The sequence below is a fragment of the Pterocles gutturalis genome, unplaced genomic scaffold (assembly GCF_000699245.1).
Source record: "Pterocles gutturalis isolate BGI_N339 unplaced genomic scaffold, ASM69924v1 scaffold13974, whole genome shotgun sequence".
Lineage (NCBI taxonomy): Eukaryota > Metazoa > Chordata > Aves > Pterocliformes > Pteroclidae > Pterocles > Pterocles gutturalis.
In genome coordinates this window covers 1-17,359 of record NW_010135900.1, presented here as the reverse complement: position 1 = coordinate 17,359, position 17,359 = coordinate 1, and the positions used below count along the sequence as shown (strand labels likewise).

The 17,359-nt window shown below is 37.9% G+C and overlaps 2 protein-coding genes across 2 annotated transcripts; one reads left to right on the top strand and one right to left on the bottom strand.

Annotated features, from left to right (window-relative positions):
- Positions 1–1,086: 1,086 nt before the first annotated feature.
- On the top strand, positions 1,087–2,666 carry LOC104460159 (vacuolar protein sorting-associated protein 29; the record flags this gene model as incomplete). Its single annotated transcript, XM_010082082.1, has 3 exons — positions 1,087–1,296; positions 1,758–1,993; positions 2,301–2,666. Coding segments are annotated over 3 exons (564 nt in total), but the record flags the coding sequence as incomplete, so codon positions are not given.
- A 1,439-nt stretch (positions 2,667–4,105) lies between these two features.
- LOC104468073 (kinetochore-associated protein 1-like) lies at positions 4,106–17,239 on the bottom strand (the record flags this gene model as incomplete). The annotated part of the gene is made up of 24 exons (XM_010082081.1): positions 4,106–4,162; positions 4,422–4,512; positions 5,362–5,507; positions 6,068–6,157; positions 7,133–7,262; positions 8,094–8,157; positions 8,243–8,297; positions 8,750–8,806; positions 9,702–9,797; positions 10,089–10,224; positions 10,373–10,491; positions 11,119–11,197; positions 11,575–11,624; positions 12,278–12,387; positions 12,493–12,703; positions 12,989–13,062; positions 13,583–13,799; positions 13,942–14,000; positions 14,278–14,449; positions 14,779–14,868; positions 15,358–15,568; positions 15,798–15,907; positions 16,304–16,420; positions 17,111–17,239. Coding segments are annotated over 24 exons (2,670 nt in total), but the record flags the coding sequence as incomplete, so codon positions are not given.
- Between the last annotated feature and the right edge of the window lie 120 nt (positions 17,240–17,359).

Genomic DNA, 17,359 nt, shown 5'->3' with positions numbered 1-17,359 from the left:
GCATGAAGATAGCAGTATGGCCTGAAAATTTAAAAAGCAAATACTAAAAAAAGGTAATTTATTACCGTAGTTACTACTGCCTTTTTTTTAATATATAAATATATATATCTCAGACTGTGCCTTTTACAAACACATTTTAGGAACTGTCTCACTAACAAAGCGTTACGGCTGGGAGATAAACTGTCTCCGGGAACAGGGAGCGAGTCACCAAGCTGCCAGGGATGGCTGTCGCTACATCCCGAGGTTTTGCAGGGCAGCAGCATCACACCCCGTGCTTTCTAGAGCTCTCCACGCCCTTGGTGCATAATTAATTAATTTCTGTGCTGCTTGCATTAATTGTCTATTCACAGATTTAAAGCCTGTAATATTAAACTATGGTCTTACTTAATCTTTAATTTTAAGCCCCCATTAAATTTTTATTCTTGCATCTCTTGTACTGACACTAGGAACAGAACCACTGTGTGCAGCAGTCTGTCTGAGCTGCTGTGCCCTGGGTTTGCTTTGTTTTAAACTGTGTTCCGTGGGTCCTACAATACAGACTCTGACCGAGGCTCCTGTTCTGGTCAGCTATTAACACATTTTGCAAATTTTCTGCCTCTTTTTTGGATAAGGAAGAAAACAGGCGTTAATTAAAGTAGAAAGAAAGTTGGATGAAGAGTTTTAAAGGGAAGTGGCCACAGTTTAGCCAGGTCTGTGCTTGAGAGCGTGTACTAGGGATGTCCTGGGTTTTTTTATGTTTAAGGAGGAAAAAAACCAGTGGGATAGTTTATGGTAGTTCCCAAATTTGTGTAAAATACGTCAAGTAGTAACACTTTGCTGTTGTTCTACTTGTTCTACCTTGCAATGGCTTTCAGCAACAACAATAAATTCTGTAGATGGTATGTTTGTGAGGCCCCTCTCTGGATCATGTTCTGCGTTAGTACGGGCCCTTGTTCTCCCTCAATGCAGCAAGATTCCATCACCATTTCATTCCTATTTTAGTAGCTTTTACATCAAAATGCAAAGTTATGAAACCAAAGAAAACATTGCAATGCTTTCTGTGTGCCAACAGTTCTTAATGAGTACCTGTAACGCTCTTTCTTTCCTGTCGTGACACCTGCTAAGTTGGTGTTAGTGTTGGGAGATCTTCACATTCCCCATCGATGCAACAGCCTCCCGGCCAAGTTCAAAAAGCTGCTGGTTCCAGGAAAGATCCAACACATCCTCTGCACGGGAAACCTCTGCACCAAGGACACTTACGACTACCTCAAGACGCTGGCTGGGGATGTTCACGTTGTCAGAGGGGACTTCGATGAGGTAGTGTCCTCTCTTGGTAGTGACACTGTTAGTGCATCTTTGACATAAAGGCAACGTTGGGGTTTTTTGTAATTCAAGTAAAAGCGGGCAAATAGAGGTTGTGTAGTGCTGAGAGCGCATGAAAAGAAAACTGGGCACAAGAGTTGGGGTTGCGGTCAGAAAGGTGAGCTGCACAGCACGTTCCCAGCTGTCATCAGTATGAATAAAAGCAATTTGTGTACTTGGCTCTGTCTGGGACTCCAGCAAACAGGACCTGCTGTTGTCAGATCTTTGAAGTTCCTTCCATCCTCCCCCCTTCTCCACGCTGCTCATAAAAGCAGCGTTGCAGCTCTCGTTTTTGTGCTGGTAGGGCCAAGTACATCGAATATTTGCGTAAGCTTTCCCCCTCTCTTCTTGGTGTTGCATAGAGGTTTTTAAACATAAATCTGCACATCTGATCTGCGTGTTTGTTTTATTTTTAGAACCTGAATTATCCTGAACAGAAAGTTGTAACTGTTGGACAGTTCAAAATCGGGCTGATTCACGGCCACCAGGTTATTCCCTGGGGTGACATGGCCAGTCTGGCGCTGCTGCAGAGGCAGTTCGATGTGGACATCCTCATTTCAGGACATACACACAAATTTGAGGCTTTTGAACATGAAAACAAATTCTATATCAATCCAGGATCAGCTACAGGAGCTTATCATGCCTTAGAGAAGTAAGTGAGGGATGGGAAATACCTGGGGCGGGGGGTTTCTGTTTGCTAACAAACCTGAACTACAAAATGCATCATGAAGATTAAAGTTTACATTCTAAATGTTGAGGAGAGGAAGGGTCGATAGATTGCTACATCTCCTTGACTGAAAGAGATAAATAGATAAACACTGAAAGCTTAATAGCTGATGCACTATGCTTACAAAATTCATATCCATTGTTCTTAGACTGATTCCTATTAACGAGTGGTGAAACACTGCGAAGGTGCTGATACGTGCACAATTAATAGGAATTTTTTCCTCTCTTTCCAGCAACATCATTCCTTCATTTGTGCTGATGGATATCCAGGCTTCGACAGTAGTTACGTATGTCTATCAGCTCATTGGAGATGATGTGAAAGTAGAAAGAATTGAGTACAAAAAGTCTTAAAAATGTATTTGCTTGTCTGGTATTTTTACCATCTCATCCTGAACTGCAAGTTCCTCCAAGACTTGATTGCTAGTTTACAGTACGACACTTCCTCGCTAACAGCTTAACAGTGTGGCTTATTGGTAATAACTTCAGAAGAACATTGTGTTTGCTTTTCTCTGTATGAAGTGATTTGTAAAATATTCCATTAAAATAACTGTTTAAATACTGTTCCTTAATGTTGTAATAAACTCCACTTCGTAGAAAAACTAAGCTTTATGAGCTGTTGGTGGAAAAAACACAATAGTTGGAGTTGCTTCTAAAATGCCTGATGCTGTTTTGATGACTTACTTGTAAAGGATACTTGCAAAGGGCTAAAAAAAAAAACTGAGGGCTCTGGGGCCATGTTACGTTTGCCTCAGAGTCCTGCTGATGTTTAATTTTCTCAATTTCACATTCCCATTTAAGTTAAAATAATAAAATAGATTTATGAGTTAATGTTAATATTTTCAGAAGCTACCACTTGCTGTAGTAATTTCACTATAGAAAGTTTAACTTTCCTCGTTATACTCAAAGCAGTTTCAGATACCCCTGTGCTTTCACAAGTGATGGTCTCATCGACTCTACAACCACTCACGCTGCTGCCGAGGGCTGGAACAGGGGCTGTGCCAGAAGCCTGGATCTTTGGGCTCCTGTTCTCACGACTGCAGGGACCTGAATATATTTTAACAGCTCCCCTTTCTCATGAGTGCTGACTTCCCAATAAAAATAGTGGTTTATGTTTTGTCTTTTCCAGAAGAACATTTGGAATGCTGGCCTGTTCCCTGGGCAGATGTTGGCCTTTGTGTTATGATTTTTTTCAGTGCAGAAGCTTCACAAAAAGCTGTGCGGTGTTTGTCACGAAGGTTGGAGTTAAACTAATGGTTTTCCATAGAATTTGGGATCAGCTAGAATCCTTCTGTGTCATAAGCTCCCAAAATAACTCATTTCTATTTCAAATAAACTTTCTTTACCTTAGAAAAAGACCCAGCACTGCAGCCTGGTATCGGGAACCTGTGGCTAGCTGCTGTTTCATGCAGGGAGACTCGTGCCTGTTGCTTTAGGCTGCTGCAGACAGACAGACAGAAAGAACAAAGTTGAAAGGAAAATGTTGGGACATATTATTCAAAGGAAGGTTAGTGACTGAGTGGAACATCCATTTACTGACAATACCATGATTAAGAAAGGTTTATAGAATAAGGCCAAAATTGACATATGTCTGTTTATTTGTGCTCACTAGTTAAAATTACAATTTGTCTACAAAGTATTTTACATGAAGTACACCACTTACAGCTTTTAAAAAAGATTATCACGATTACGCAACATTATGTGTGTGGGAGTGAAATCTTCGAGTGATCCTCAGCAGACTTACACATGGAGGAATACAGAGGTAAAGGAAATAAACTTTAATCCTTCCTAAAAATTAAAGTGCTGAATATGAACATTACTGTTGAATAGAAACAGGAAATGCTGCTGTAAATCTGAACTGTTTCAGTGGGGATGGAGTACGGAGGAGAAGCAGCCTGCAACAGTTAAAAACGTGGAAAGCTCAGGGCAGGTTCTGATAAAAGAGCACTGAGGTTTCAGTTTCATGTTCACCAGACAGGTTTGAGTGTTCTCACTGCCTGGCCCTTGTTGTGCCAGCAGAGGGAGAAAAGAAGAGGTTAAATCAAGACCTTACGGATGACAGTTCTAGTGCACAGGTCTCCGGTCCATTCAGATACACCTGGAAGGTGAGAAAACAGTATTAATAGGTCTCAGGAAAATGGGATATTCTCTTTAGACCTGTGGCAGTACTTGAAAGCATAAAGCTTAGCATGGCACAGATTTGGTTCAAGTAAAATGAATTATTTGAATTAATAAAAGAGATATTATATACAATATATAAAGCACCTAACAAGTATTTTTGCTAAAAGTTGAATGAAAGTCTTAGTTTAGAAAAAAGGTGAAAATACAGCGTGAGGTACAGAAGTGGGTGGTTTTACCTTCAGAAGATCAGACGGTGCTATCTCTACCAGGATAGGATTTCCACATTTCTCTTGATATTCTTGAACTAGGGCAGTTGCCTCATCAATGCTGTAGGAGGCAAAAGTTTGTCAAGGAGTTCTCCTTTAGAGCCAAGGATTTAGACTCTGTACGCTGAAGTATCAAAAGAAGGTATGAGCCCACGTTTTTGGGGTCAGGGAGGTCCTATCACTTCCCAGCAGAGGAAAGCAAGCCCTGAAAAGCCCAGCATTTAACCTGTGGCTGTTAAAACCAAGATGCGCTAGAATTTAAAGAGTTATTTACTGGCTCCTGTCCCATTTTGACTGCAGGATCACTGGTAACAAAGTCCCTTGCCATAGCGGGTGTTTGGGGTCTGAGAGGAAAGTTTGCAGCTGTGCTCAATGAGCCCAGGTGCTGTGAGGCACTGATGGCTGAGACAGCTGCCCTGCAGGAGGGCAGGGGCAATGCCCTTTGGTTTATTTAAGTGGAACATAAGAGGTGGTTCTTTTGAAGAACTGAGCAGCAAATCCACTAATTTCTAAGTCTTGAGTCCAGGCAGTTCATCTGTTTTTTCTTGCTGAAGCTGTGACTCTGTGGTGCCACTAAACTGAATTCATCTCAAGGTATGGTGAGGTGATTGTTTCCTTTTTGGTTACTTTTGCTATTTTAACTGCGTTTGATCTGCTTGCCAGTCCAGGCTCAATGAGCTGTTACTTTGGCTTGAATGACACAGTAAAACTTTATCCTAAGTACACAAGGCAGTGAGGCAAGGTTTTAATTTTATTTACTTATTTAACTTAGAAATACTTCAAAAATTATTGAAGGCTATGTACTAGAAAATCTCCATGACTTAAATGAAAAGAACTAAAAGAAAGGAGAGATCAATTTCTGTAATTTGTGTCAGAAATACATCACCTGTTTTACCTTTTCTTAACTTACCAATTCTTTTTGACAAAATAATCCACCAGTTCTTTCATTCGGTGAGTGTTCATCAGTTGTTGCTTCAACAGTGGAAAATACTTTGTTTTCAAGAATTTTTCATAGAGCTTCTCCTTTATGATACTGTCCAAGACCAGAGATCTAATCTGTAGATTTAGTAATGGAAAATGTTAATTAATGTTTTAAACATAAGAAATTTTACTTTTGAATGAAAAGAGATCAGACTTTTCTTATTGGACTCCCATAGAGCAGGATTTTTTTTTTTGTTATGTTTTAATTGTTTTTAGTGCTGTGAAATGGCAAATTTTATGAAGACTAGTCTCAGATTCAGATAGGAGAATGAGTTAAGAAACTTGCCCTTAGGAAGGCAGCCCAAGGCAAGCGAGAGGGAGTGTGGTTTCGTGAGCGCTATGGGCTTTCTGCTTAAAACATTTATTTAGAAAAATAAACTAGTCCTGCTGCAAACAGTGCTGTCCTACAAATAGAGGCAGCCTGTAACACAGCACTGTATATATACAGGAAGTTTTTCAGTCGCACAACATCAATAAAAATGCAAAAATCCCTGCAAATGTTGCTGTGTTTTAGAAGTGCGCGTTGTCAGTTAATGCTTGGCAAGAGTGGGGAGGGGAAAGAAAGGTCCTGTGTACACTAGCTATCAAGAAAGCATCTAAGTCAAAGGCAAGTGAAGTAAACTTTATTTATTTACCTGAGGAGCAAACGCCACTACTTCCCCAGAGTTCATGTGTTCATCTATTTGTTGCAGCACGGTTTCTGTGTTACATGTCGATAAGAAACCCTTGCAAAAATAGGTTATGAAACGTTAACATACCGTAAATGATTAAAGTAGAAACTCTCCCTTCACAGCAAGTATTTGATTTATTCGGGAACAATTAATATTTTTAAATTCTGGGTAAAAGCATGAAATTATCAAACCAGGGTCTGTGCAGTTTGACGGAAAGAGCAGTACTCATCGCTTTTAACTCTCACAGGGTACGTTGCTGTCGCTGTTACAGACTTTTTCCAACAGACTAAATGTCTTACACGGATGTTGTAATTTGGGAATATCTTTCTGAGCTTAACTTTAATACTGGAAGTCTGAGTTGCATTTTTGTTAATAACGAATATGGGAACAGCCTGTAATGCTTCACCAGGGAGAACAATGCAGAGCATAGATCAGTGGAAACCAGTGAGAACGGAAGCTGTCGAGATACATGAATAGTGAGGATGTGGTAGAAGGTTTATATCAGAACCTGGGATGCATATCAAGCATTTTTCTAAGAAGTCAGGAGCTCTCACTCAACACTCTTCTGAAGTAGAATTTGGTACTTTTCTTACAGTCTGTTGTGAAACTGGCCCACTGGTAGCTCCTCAGCAATTATGGATGTTCTCATCAATGTCACACTGATCTGGCAGGCATGTGGCTATGGCTTGGGTTTTGTTGTGGGTTTTATGGGTGGGATCTTACAAAATCTCCTCAAATACACAAAAGGCAGTCTCATATGACAAAGCTGCTGAGCATGACTTGAAGCTAGCTGGTTTTGCTTTGTAAAAAAAAAAAAAAAAAAAAAAAAGAGGAATTGTTCACATGATCCCTTTCCGAAGGACAAATTCAGGGCAATAGCCTTTGTGGGCGGGAAATGCCGAGCAGCTGTCAGCAGTGACATATTTAAATAAGGGGAATTATAGGTTATCGCTTTCACAGTCTCTGCTGAGTACGACATGCTTACAGACATTTCCCTGGCACAGATAGAACACAAAAGTTATTACTTACCTGAATTTGCTGCTCTCGCTTCTCAGACTGAGGAATCAGTAGCAGACACCCCAAAGCAAAAGCTGGCAGGTCCAGCTGTGCGTATTGTTTTGCTATTCCTATCACATCCAAGTCAGCCAGAACGGGACATCTTCAGAAGAAAATTAGGAGTGAAGTTCTCAGCTGTGTTGTGTGTAACTGGATAGCTTAGTACTGTCAACAAAACCACACTGAGGTTTTGAAGCCAGAGAGAACAATACATTTTTACCTCATCTTATTTTCAGAAATGCCCAAGCCATGTGAGCTGAAGTTGCATACAATACAAATGCATGATGATTGTCTAGCTTGGAAAAAAAAACCCCAAACAACTCCATTTTCTCTTTCTAAATACCCAAGGCCCTGTTTTGAGGGGAAGTGTTGGCCAACCGCCCAGAGAAATGCTTTGGTACATACGTATATGCACAGTACCGTTAGCATATTCTTCAGCTGGATCCCTTTCCAGTATTTCCTAACTAACTTTGGGTGCAGGTCAGGCTCTCCAAGATCTCGTTCTTCTCTTGACCAAGTCAGAGCATTGGGGTGAATCAGAAAATGATTTATTGTGCATTTTACATTGTAAAAGCAATGCAAAACTGGTTTATGTAGAGAATGGTTTTGGAACATTAAACATGTTTAACCTATGGTATTATAGATGTCCAGCTATTAGATTTTTGTCACGTCAGATTTATTCTTTGTAGGAAAATTATTTCTCTCTCATACTCTGTGTTAATGTTTCAGGAAATGTCCTTTATTTTGGGCACAGAATTTCTGTTTGGGTACATGCCCTGATCCTGTCCTTTCCACAAAAGGTTTTTCCTCGTGCCTCAGGTTCCCCAGTTTTCAGAGCCCCTTTGCACCTTCCAGGGCAGGTTGTTGGATGAGAAATTACAAATGGGCGTTACCGCTCAAGCTAACACAAACATGGGGTGGACTGTCTACTTACTTGAGCAGAATCACAAAACACTCGCAGCATTCCTCTAACTGTTTAGGACTCGGTGGACAGGAAGCTAAGAAATAAAGGAAACATGATAAAGTAAATATAAAACCAGGTTACTATAACAACCACAACAGCACAAATTCTCACAACCCTACCTGTGAGAAATGGTGACAGAACAACACTTCGCCAGGCCCGACTGAAGTTGGGAATCTGTTGACAACAAAGTTTTAAATTAATAGGGAAATGCAGTTGTAACTATGTGTATTTGTAAACAGACACACAGACATCCTGACCCACTGTAGGTGGAAGGAGCTTGTCAATTTTCTTTTCTGTTTATCCTGGGTGGATTATTCCCTAACACTGCTCTGCTCATCTCATAGTCTAAGATTGGGCCGTATTTTAACGGATGGTAAAACTATTCTGTCCAAACTTACAAAACCTTCCAAGTGTTTACTGAAGGAACAAGTCCAAAATATGCTGTTTCAGTGATTAATAATATACTCATCTGTGTATTGCATTGTTATAAAAAAGAATAATTCAAAAAGAACCTTTTAATGCATAACACTTAACAGCACAGATGGCTGCCATTCACACACACAAATAGGATGCTAAACTCTTGTTAAGTGAAGAAAAAGATGAGGAGTCATAGAATATTTGCTTACCTCCCATAATGAATGAATCCCAGTAATTGCTATCAAAACTCTTCTTAGATATTGAATCTGAAAAAAAATATTTAATTATAAAATGCTATGGTGTTTTTGAAGATATGGCGATCATCTACAGAGCTGCATTCGCTTGTCTTGTCTGCAGGATGCAAACTTAGAGTTCCCCAAGCTACCTCTGCTCCTTTGGGAGGAGTAACTGATGCATATGGAAACATTATTTATCATTTAGTAAATTAAATTATCACAAGCAGTAGCAGCATATGTTGTCTCAGCAAACACTGAAGATTTTCAGTAATCTTAATACAACTGATACTGGAAAGTTTCTGATCCCTCGTCCTTTGCTGTTAGTGCCCAAACCTCATTAGATGAAAACTAGCTTGAGTACCTGCTCCTGATACAACGCATTGCCAGGCACATCTGTGACCTCCTTAGGCTGTAGCAACATTACATAAAGTTTGACAATCAGAGGTAATTAAGATTCTGAATGACAAAGATCAGGATTACTATCATAATAAATACATTTTAAGGGTAATATTTTTTTGTGTGTGTATGTATACACAAATGTAGATACATGTATGTACAGTTTGTGCGTGTGTCTACATTTGCACACCAAAAATATGCAATGTCATGTTGTAAAATTATAATAATATAAATAAATTTTTCAGTTTAGCATAGGATTTACTCTTGCCATCTGAAAGGCTTTGTGCTTTTTTTAAAAGTAAAACTAGAACAATGTAAGATCAAAATTCTCAAGCAGTACTGCTAAAACACAAATTCCTCAAAGCTTCATCCGTTCAGTATCTAAGAGCCCAAAGTAACCATGTAAATTATCAATGATTGCTCACAGAAAGTTTCTAGTTTACATCTTTATCCTATTCTTTAGAAATCAGTGGATAAAAAAGCCTTTTTCTTACTTCACTGCAGAACTTCATGCTTAAAAATTCCTTACCATGCTGAAACCCAGGAGTTTCTGTAGCAGACCATTCCACAGCTGGGAATCGTAGACTTTGTACTCTAGACTAAGTTCTGTCACCAGTCTCACAGCCTAAAGGAGAGCAAGGACACGCTGTATTTTAATGTACATTCAGCACATCAACAGGTTGTGGTTTGGTTTTTTTTTTGGTCACTCTGAAGGAGGAGAGCCTTTGGGGTAACTGTATATTCACTGGTATTTTTAAATATAATGCTGAGTAGCATATCATGAGTAGTGCATGAATAGGACGGTACATCTGGAGCAACATCTGTTTAGAAATGTACGTGCTGGGTAGAAAGGTGTACATTTCACACAGTGTATAAGGAGCAAACAAAAAAATGACAAAAGATTTAAAGATCATACCGTGGGTTCATGGCTGTGATTCTTCCATAGCCCCTTAATCATTCCTTCCTTAGGACACTTATGAAACGATTCATAAGTATATGGAATATTTAAGATTTCAAACTCTGCCAGATAAATGCAGCATTTTAGAAAATACCTGTAAAAAAAAGTCCCCCGAAAACCAGGAGTTAATGACATTTAGAGTGGTTATTATAACTGGCATAATCAAGCTCAGGATAGTATTGGAGGAGTGTTCTTCTGTTCCTTTAAAAAAAAGGAAAAAATAGTGAAAAAATTCATCTTACTTTACTTTCTCAATGGGTTTCTTGAAGAGCGATTCCACAGTGTTGGTGTCTGCCAAGTAGAGAAGACACTTCAGTGCTCTGTTCCTGTGAGCAAATGTCAACTGAGTGACACCAATTGGCTGAGGGGGGGGAAAGAAACACCAGTGAAAAATCACAACAATTGGCTGAACAACTAGAAAGAGGGTTTTATATGTCTAGTATGATTGATTTAGTGGAAATATATGCTGAGTAAGAGACTGGTTCTTGTTCATCTTTTCTATTAACCATTTGAAATATTTGTCAATGTAACCAGGTGTTTTTCCAGATTTAAGACTATTAATGCAGGCAAGAAAAGTATTTGTCACATCACCAACACAAATATATTTAGTAAGTGTGAAAGACTGAAGGTTAAGGTTCTGCTAAAATAATTTTGCCACTTTGCTTTAATTCCACCCACAGTGAGACAATGTATTACAAGCGCTTAAAGCACATTCTAGAAAAAGCCTAATGAAGTTACTTTTAGATAATATCAACAATAAATTTAGAAAACCCAGAGTTCAAGGGCTGCTCTTGACAGTCAATAGTAAAATTCAGTGAACACCACAGCTTTACTCCAAAGGTGTGGGGGAGAAACAGAGAGCTCGTACAGATATATCCAAAACAATGGCCTTACGCTGAAACCCACACAGTTAAGCAGACAATGCTTGTTTTCAATAAGAGGGGAAAATATTGTAAGTAGCAAGCTAAAACAAACTTTATAAACTTACAGATGTGGCAGATGTTGTAATTGCAAAAAGCATTCTTGAACTATAATCCATTGGGCGTGACTGAAGTAGATAAATAACTCTGCAAAAATACACGTGTTTTAATACAAGTACAGCATAGCTACTGAAACAGAACGTATCAACATCCATTCAAATGTGAATATATTTCACTGTCAAAAAGCGATTAGGGGTAAGCTATTCCAAGGATCGAGAAAACAAAGATAAAACCTCCGAACAGCTGCCCTTAAGCACGCACTTACATCTGTAAGTTACTGCAAATGGCATTTCATTGCATGAGTATTTAATGATTAAAAACTGATGTGACCAGAAGGTAAAAATAAGAACACAAGAGTGAGTTCTGAATCACACACACTGTTGGGTTTCTTGAAAAAGCCAGATATAGTTAAACTTGCATGTTAACAGTAATTCTCCATATTATACGTAAGACAACACACATACCTTTGGAGTTCTTCATCTTCCTGCACATCTCCAAAGATTTCTTGAGTTTTCTTTAAAAAGACATGAAAATCTAGTCGTGAGAGTTTTCTAAATTGTTTGGATAGACAGCTGGCTCATATCCTTGCTTAAACCCTGTCTCAACAGCTGGGCACCTCTGCTAATGCAGCCAAGGAAAGAAATTCTGGTTTTATCAGTCCTTTCTTTATTTAACGTTATACTTGGCAGTCAACACCACTCCTCAGGCTGCTAACTGGTATTTTGAAGCAGAGGCAATGCCTGCTCCCTGCCCTTTCTCACCCAGCCGTGTGCTGCACAGACAGCAATTAACTCTGCTAGCCAAGTTGCAACAGGAAAAGATTTATTCTCTGATTCTAGAATCAATGTTTGATGAGGCTAATATATTTATAACTCCTTTAGGCTGGCTACACAACCTTACTGTAGCACCAAAGAGAAGATTCTAATCTCCATACAGGGAGAAGGGAAAGCATTTCAAGTCATTCTTACTAGAGACAGTGGTGGGCACCAATATTAGAAAGGTACTGAAACTTAGATCAGTCTGAATTCAGACGCATCTAAAATAGATACGAGTCCTAAAGGCAAATTATGCAAAATAACTTTAGTCTTTTGAACAAGTCATAAAAATATACATATTTTATGTAATTGGTCATTTTTCTCCAAAACCAAATCTCCAGCGATGACTTACTTGTGAGGGCAGTATACTTGGACACAGCCATTTATCCAGCAGTTTATCCCAAATTTTGTTCATATCCAAATCGTTAATTTCGGCTATCTCCTTAGCTGCCGCATGGATATCTACAGAAATAGGTAGAGATGAGATATTTGTAAACCAGTATCATGTTGCTTAGCATTTTTTAAAGAACTTTTTTGCTCCTTTGAAACGAGATTGTGGATGCTTACCTGGGTAATCTCTGCCAGTTGGATTTTGGATTCTTTGGTCTATACTGTGGTGTTCGTATAGTAAAATGATGAGATTGGCTGGCTTCCCAATAGACTTTAAATGCTCTCTAGTGTTAAGGTTATACCTTATTAGAACATTTTCTGTTGCTGATCGCTTATACTGCATATATAATTTCTTCTGTAAGACTTCCGCTTTTTCATGTGAATCATCCTTTAGCAAAACACCAAAATTTTATATGAAACAACCTCCTTTTACTCAAAAGCACTAGGAAAATAATCTTAACTTTCAACAGTCTGAAACAGTGAACTGGGTAGCAAGATCCATTCTTCAGATGTGTCTCCATACCTGTATCTATAAGTATTTTTTATGTAAACTTCCCATGTCATGGTTGTTTAAGGTACAATTTACACCCCACTATCCAAAATACCAAAAGACAAAACATTAACCCAAGTACCCAACTGCAAACTAGCAGTTTTGCAAGCAGCTTACCATTACCTTAGCTGTAGTATTCTTCAGCCATTTCTCAGCTAGATAGAGGCAGAATTTCAATGCCTGAATCTGATCAGGACCTTTTTTTAAAGAAAAAAAGCAGAGGAAGGAAGTAAATTAATTAAGTTTTCAGGAATCCTTTCTACAGTACACAGAATATCAATTTTATTTCAAAGAATTAAAAAAGAAGCTATTTAAAATATCAGGATAGCTCTTGTACTTAAAAAGCAAAAATATAATTATCTATTTGGATTCAGATAGTAGAGAAACTAGCTAACATTTGTCTGAAATATTTGCTTTTGCTGGAAAACTTGTCTGAAGATGGTATGAACATGCAGAAACTTTAAGCAAGACAACACAGCTTAAAAAGAGAGGAAAAAAGGATTTAATAGTGAAGCTGTACTATAAAATTGCTGTTGTTCTACCCTATGGTTCAAAACTGGATGTAGGAGACAAAATGCATTTTTATTCTCAAACTTCCCTCAAGTTTTATCCAAGAACACTGAACAAATGTTTGGTTACACGCTAGCTTTTCTTTTCTCAGACCTGTTCTCCTCCTCCCGTTACTTCACCCCTCCAGCCATCACGTGAGTGCCTTACCTGTTGGAAACTCTTGTGCAATCTTGTGAGCAATAGCTACAGCCCACTCTGGATTAATTATAGACAGCAGATATGACTGAATTGTCTGCACAGTTTTAGTTGTTTCCTTGTTAACAACTGACGTATATCCAGCGCTTCTCATTTCAAATATCTTTGGTTTCAATTTTTTTTCAAAGACGTGTCGAGCCGCAGACATGTGTAAGGTATCCAGTGAAACCTGGAAAAACATTAAAGTAGATTAAGAGTTGTCAGAAGTTCCATAGTGAGGCCAAAATCATGCCAAAGAAAGACGAAAGCTCTTTTTTGTTTGGGAGAAAAAGAATAATTTTGAAATAAATCCTTTCAAGATGCTACTTTACCTTCATTAATTTGGAAATCAACAGAAGTGTTGGGAAGGTTTCCTCACTGAGCTCTGCAGCTGAAAGGAAAAAGACGTGGATCTTTAAGAGGCCCTAAGGAAAGCATTTGAGGACAGAATTCTGCGTTGTATATATCTTCTTAGCTCCACTGAAAGCCAGTTACCTCACCAGCAGTAATTTGGGAGCGCAAGTGCTTTCAGAAGTACTTGGGATGAAAACAGCATTAATGAAGAAATACAATTAATATAAAATATACACTGTAGAACTTTAAAGTTCGCAGATAGCAGAGAAAGGGAATCATACAGTATATCTAGCCATAAAAACCACTAAACCTACATATAATGTTCCAGAAACACTGAGAAGTTCTGAAGAATATCAGATGGAAGGGCAGTCTGGTTTGAGCAGCTGGAGATAAGGGAATCACACGCTCTAAAACATATTGGTGTTCCAGGTCTACAGGTGGAGAAATTCTTTTATAAGAAGCCAGATGCTTGAGGAGGCTCAAAGCCTAGGGGAGAAAAAAAAATTAAAAAGAAAGAAAGAGGAAAAAAGCCACAAGACTACTGTATTTCTCCCTGTTCCCGCAGTAAACATGCCTAAGTCCTGGAGACATATGTTTTTTTGGCGGAGTTGCTACATATCTGTAGAGTTTTTATCCCTGCTATGCTCCATTGCCGAGAAACAGCTGGAGATCACTATTTCTTGAATGCTATTTTCTAACGAGAGCTGTGTAGATAGAATAATTAATTTCAACAGACTCTTGAACAACTACACTAATAAACAGACAAAACGATACAGATGCCATTAGTAAGGTAACAGCAACATATTTGGACATACTTGATTCAGCTGGATGCTGGTGTTCTTTTCATCAGCATTCTGTATCACTTTCAGGACAATTTCAATAGTTTCATAGTCATAAGGATCAAGCTGTTCAAAATAATAAAATTTGTAAGATTAACAAACCCCCAAGCTCCAACAAAACCAAAAACCTAAAAACACAAAACCAAAACTCAGCAAACAAAAACCTCAAAGATACAATTTTTTTGCCCCTATTTTTAATGTAGCACTTAGAAATATTTCCAGTGTGCTATGATTTTTAGAAGCGCCTTTTTTTTTTTTTGATTATTTTCTGGTTGTTTTTTAAGCGAAGTTGGGTAGAAATACTCTAGCTATCTTTAAATAGAATTAGATATGTTGTTCCACAATTTTTTCTAGAGAAGCAGAAAACTGAAACTTAACATTTACATTCTTTAGCAAAATTGGAAAAAAAATAACCTTTTCAAATTTCTGTGGAATTATTAATCTGCCATTCAAGTGATGTGCAGCATTTGAGACCAGATGCACACTTCAGGGATTCTTTTTGCTTGTTTTGGTGTGTTGGGGTTTTTTTGTTGGTTTTTTATTTTTATTTTTTACCTTGTACAATATTCCACTGAGACTAGTGACCAGATCTTTCGTGCTTTTCAGTAGAGGAATTATTTCTAGTGCTCTAGCCAGTAATGTGGAATGAGGTTGCTTCTCACTGTATTCTGCAGAGTCATCTTCAACATGATTTGTATTAGCATTCTGGAGAAGAAGTGTTTCAATGCAAAGCTGCAGTGCGGCATCACTGTCCAGCATGAAAGTACTAGAAGAGAACAGAATATTATTGTGTCTGTGACCTTGGGTGTTGTCAAGGTGCTTATTCCCTTATGAATAAATTCACCAGAGACCAGTGTGTATTCTGATTAATACTTAAAACCAAAACAATTTGCATATTACATTCATTAGGATCTATTGAAACCAAAATAGGCTTCAGTAGGCACGGTTATTATTACAGCAACAATTAAACACAATTGATTTGCTTCAATTATTACCTGCAGTAATTCAATATGAGATCCGTGTTCACATTTGGATTTTGTACCAGCGTTCTTATGAGTTCCTTCTTCCTTATTGGTGGCTGTCTAAATACAGTCTCGAAAGAAATCTATAGATAAATAAACATTTTATCTTCTTCCCAAAGAACTTACAGACAGTATCAAAAATAATTCCTTATGCAGTCAACCTTTTACGTTTTCTTTAGTTTCAATTCAGAGATTTGCAGAGCAGGAAAAAGCAGTGCAAGTGCCGAATAATACTTAAGCACCTAAAAGATCTTTTATAGCACCCTGAATTATTGCATTTCTCAGCTGCTGAGGGTTACTTAAGCAGACAAGCAGAAAAAAAAAAATTAAACCAAAACAAATCCCCAACTTTCCTTACATTTGAATGGGAAATCCTGCCTAAAAATCACAATACATCTCAGAATATACTGATATTTAATCAGTTAATAAAACCCTAAAATAAATGAATAAAAAATAAAAAATAAAAAAATCAAGCTTACACCAAGTTTACCAAGCTGGATACCCCATTCTGCATCAGTAACCAATTCTTGGAACTTTTTCTTTTCTTCTGCTTCACCACATTGGTTAGCAAGCTGTTCTCCAACCAGAGCCACTGCCTAAAAGAATGAGAAGGGAAGACAATAAATAATCTGAAAAATTGGAATCCTAAAGTCTAAATCCTCAGAGGAACTTACAACAATTTGTAGATGATCACACAACTGTGTAAATGGAAAACAAACCTCACAGAGGGTAGTATCAGGATTACCCCACCTCTTGAACTGGCAGTTCAAAGCTACTTTAAAACCAAGTTTCTTCCTCAAAAACAGTTTGTTAGTAAAACTAATACAAAAGGTATTTTCCAGATTTATCTCTCTCCCCATTTCTTTGTCATACTTTACTTCCCATCTTCCTTTATATTTTAACAGACCGATTTATTTATTCATTCCATTCTTGACAACTCCTATCAAGAGAAAAATTTCTTGAAAATATAAGGTAGGTATAGATTATGATGGAACCCGAAATAAACAATTTCAAGATTTGGAATAAGTCATGATGAGGCAACCTAGTGCTTGGCCTTACATCACACTAACTATTCACAGCAACTGCCTATGCACAGTCTCACATTGCGGTAAAGCGAGGTAGCTTCTCTCTCGGTGGTGCCCTAAGTGAGGAACTTGTTCAAACAGCTATAACCTTAATAATGATGGCAAACTTTGCACTTCCATATGATATTGCTGATATCTTTTTACAAGAAACTCTTTAACATTCTCTGTTCACTGAAGAAATACATTGCCTTGTGAATTTACCAGAACTTTTCTGTAATTTTGCCATGTATTGTTTATGACATCCCACAGCTTATTGAACATATCTTCCTTAGGCAAAATTGTGCAATATCCCAATGCCAGGTCCTGATCTATGAGACGACAGTTGAACACCTGTGTTTTAGGGGGGAAAAAAAAAAAACCAAAAAAAAGAAAGTTATAAACTTTAGGAATTTATTTTAATAGTAATTTTAATGACATTTTAATATTATGTATAATAATATATAATTCTGT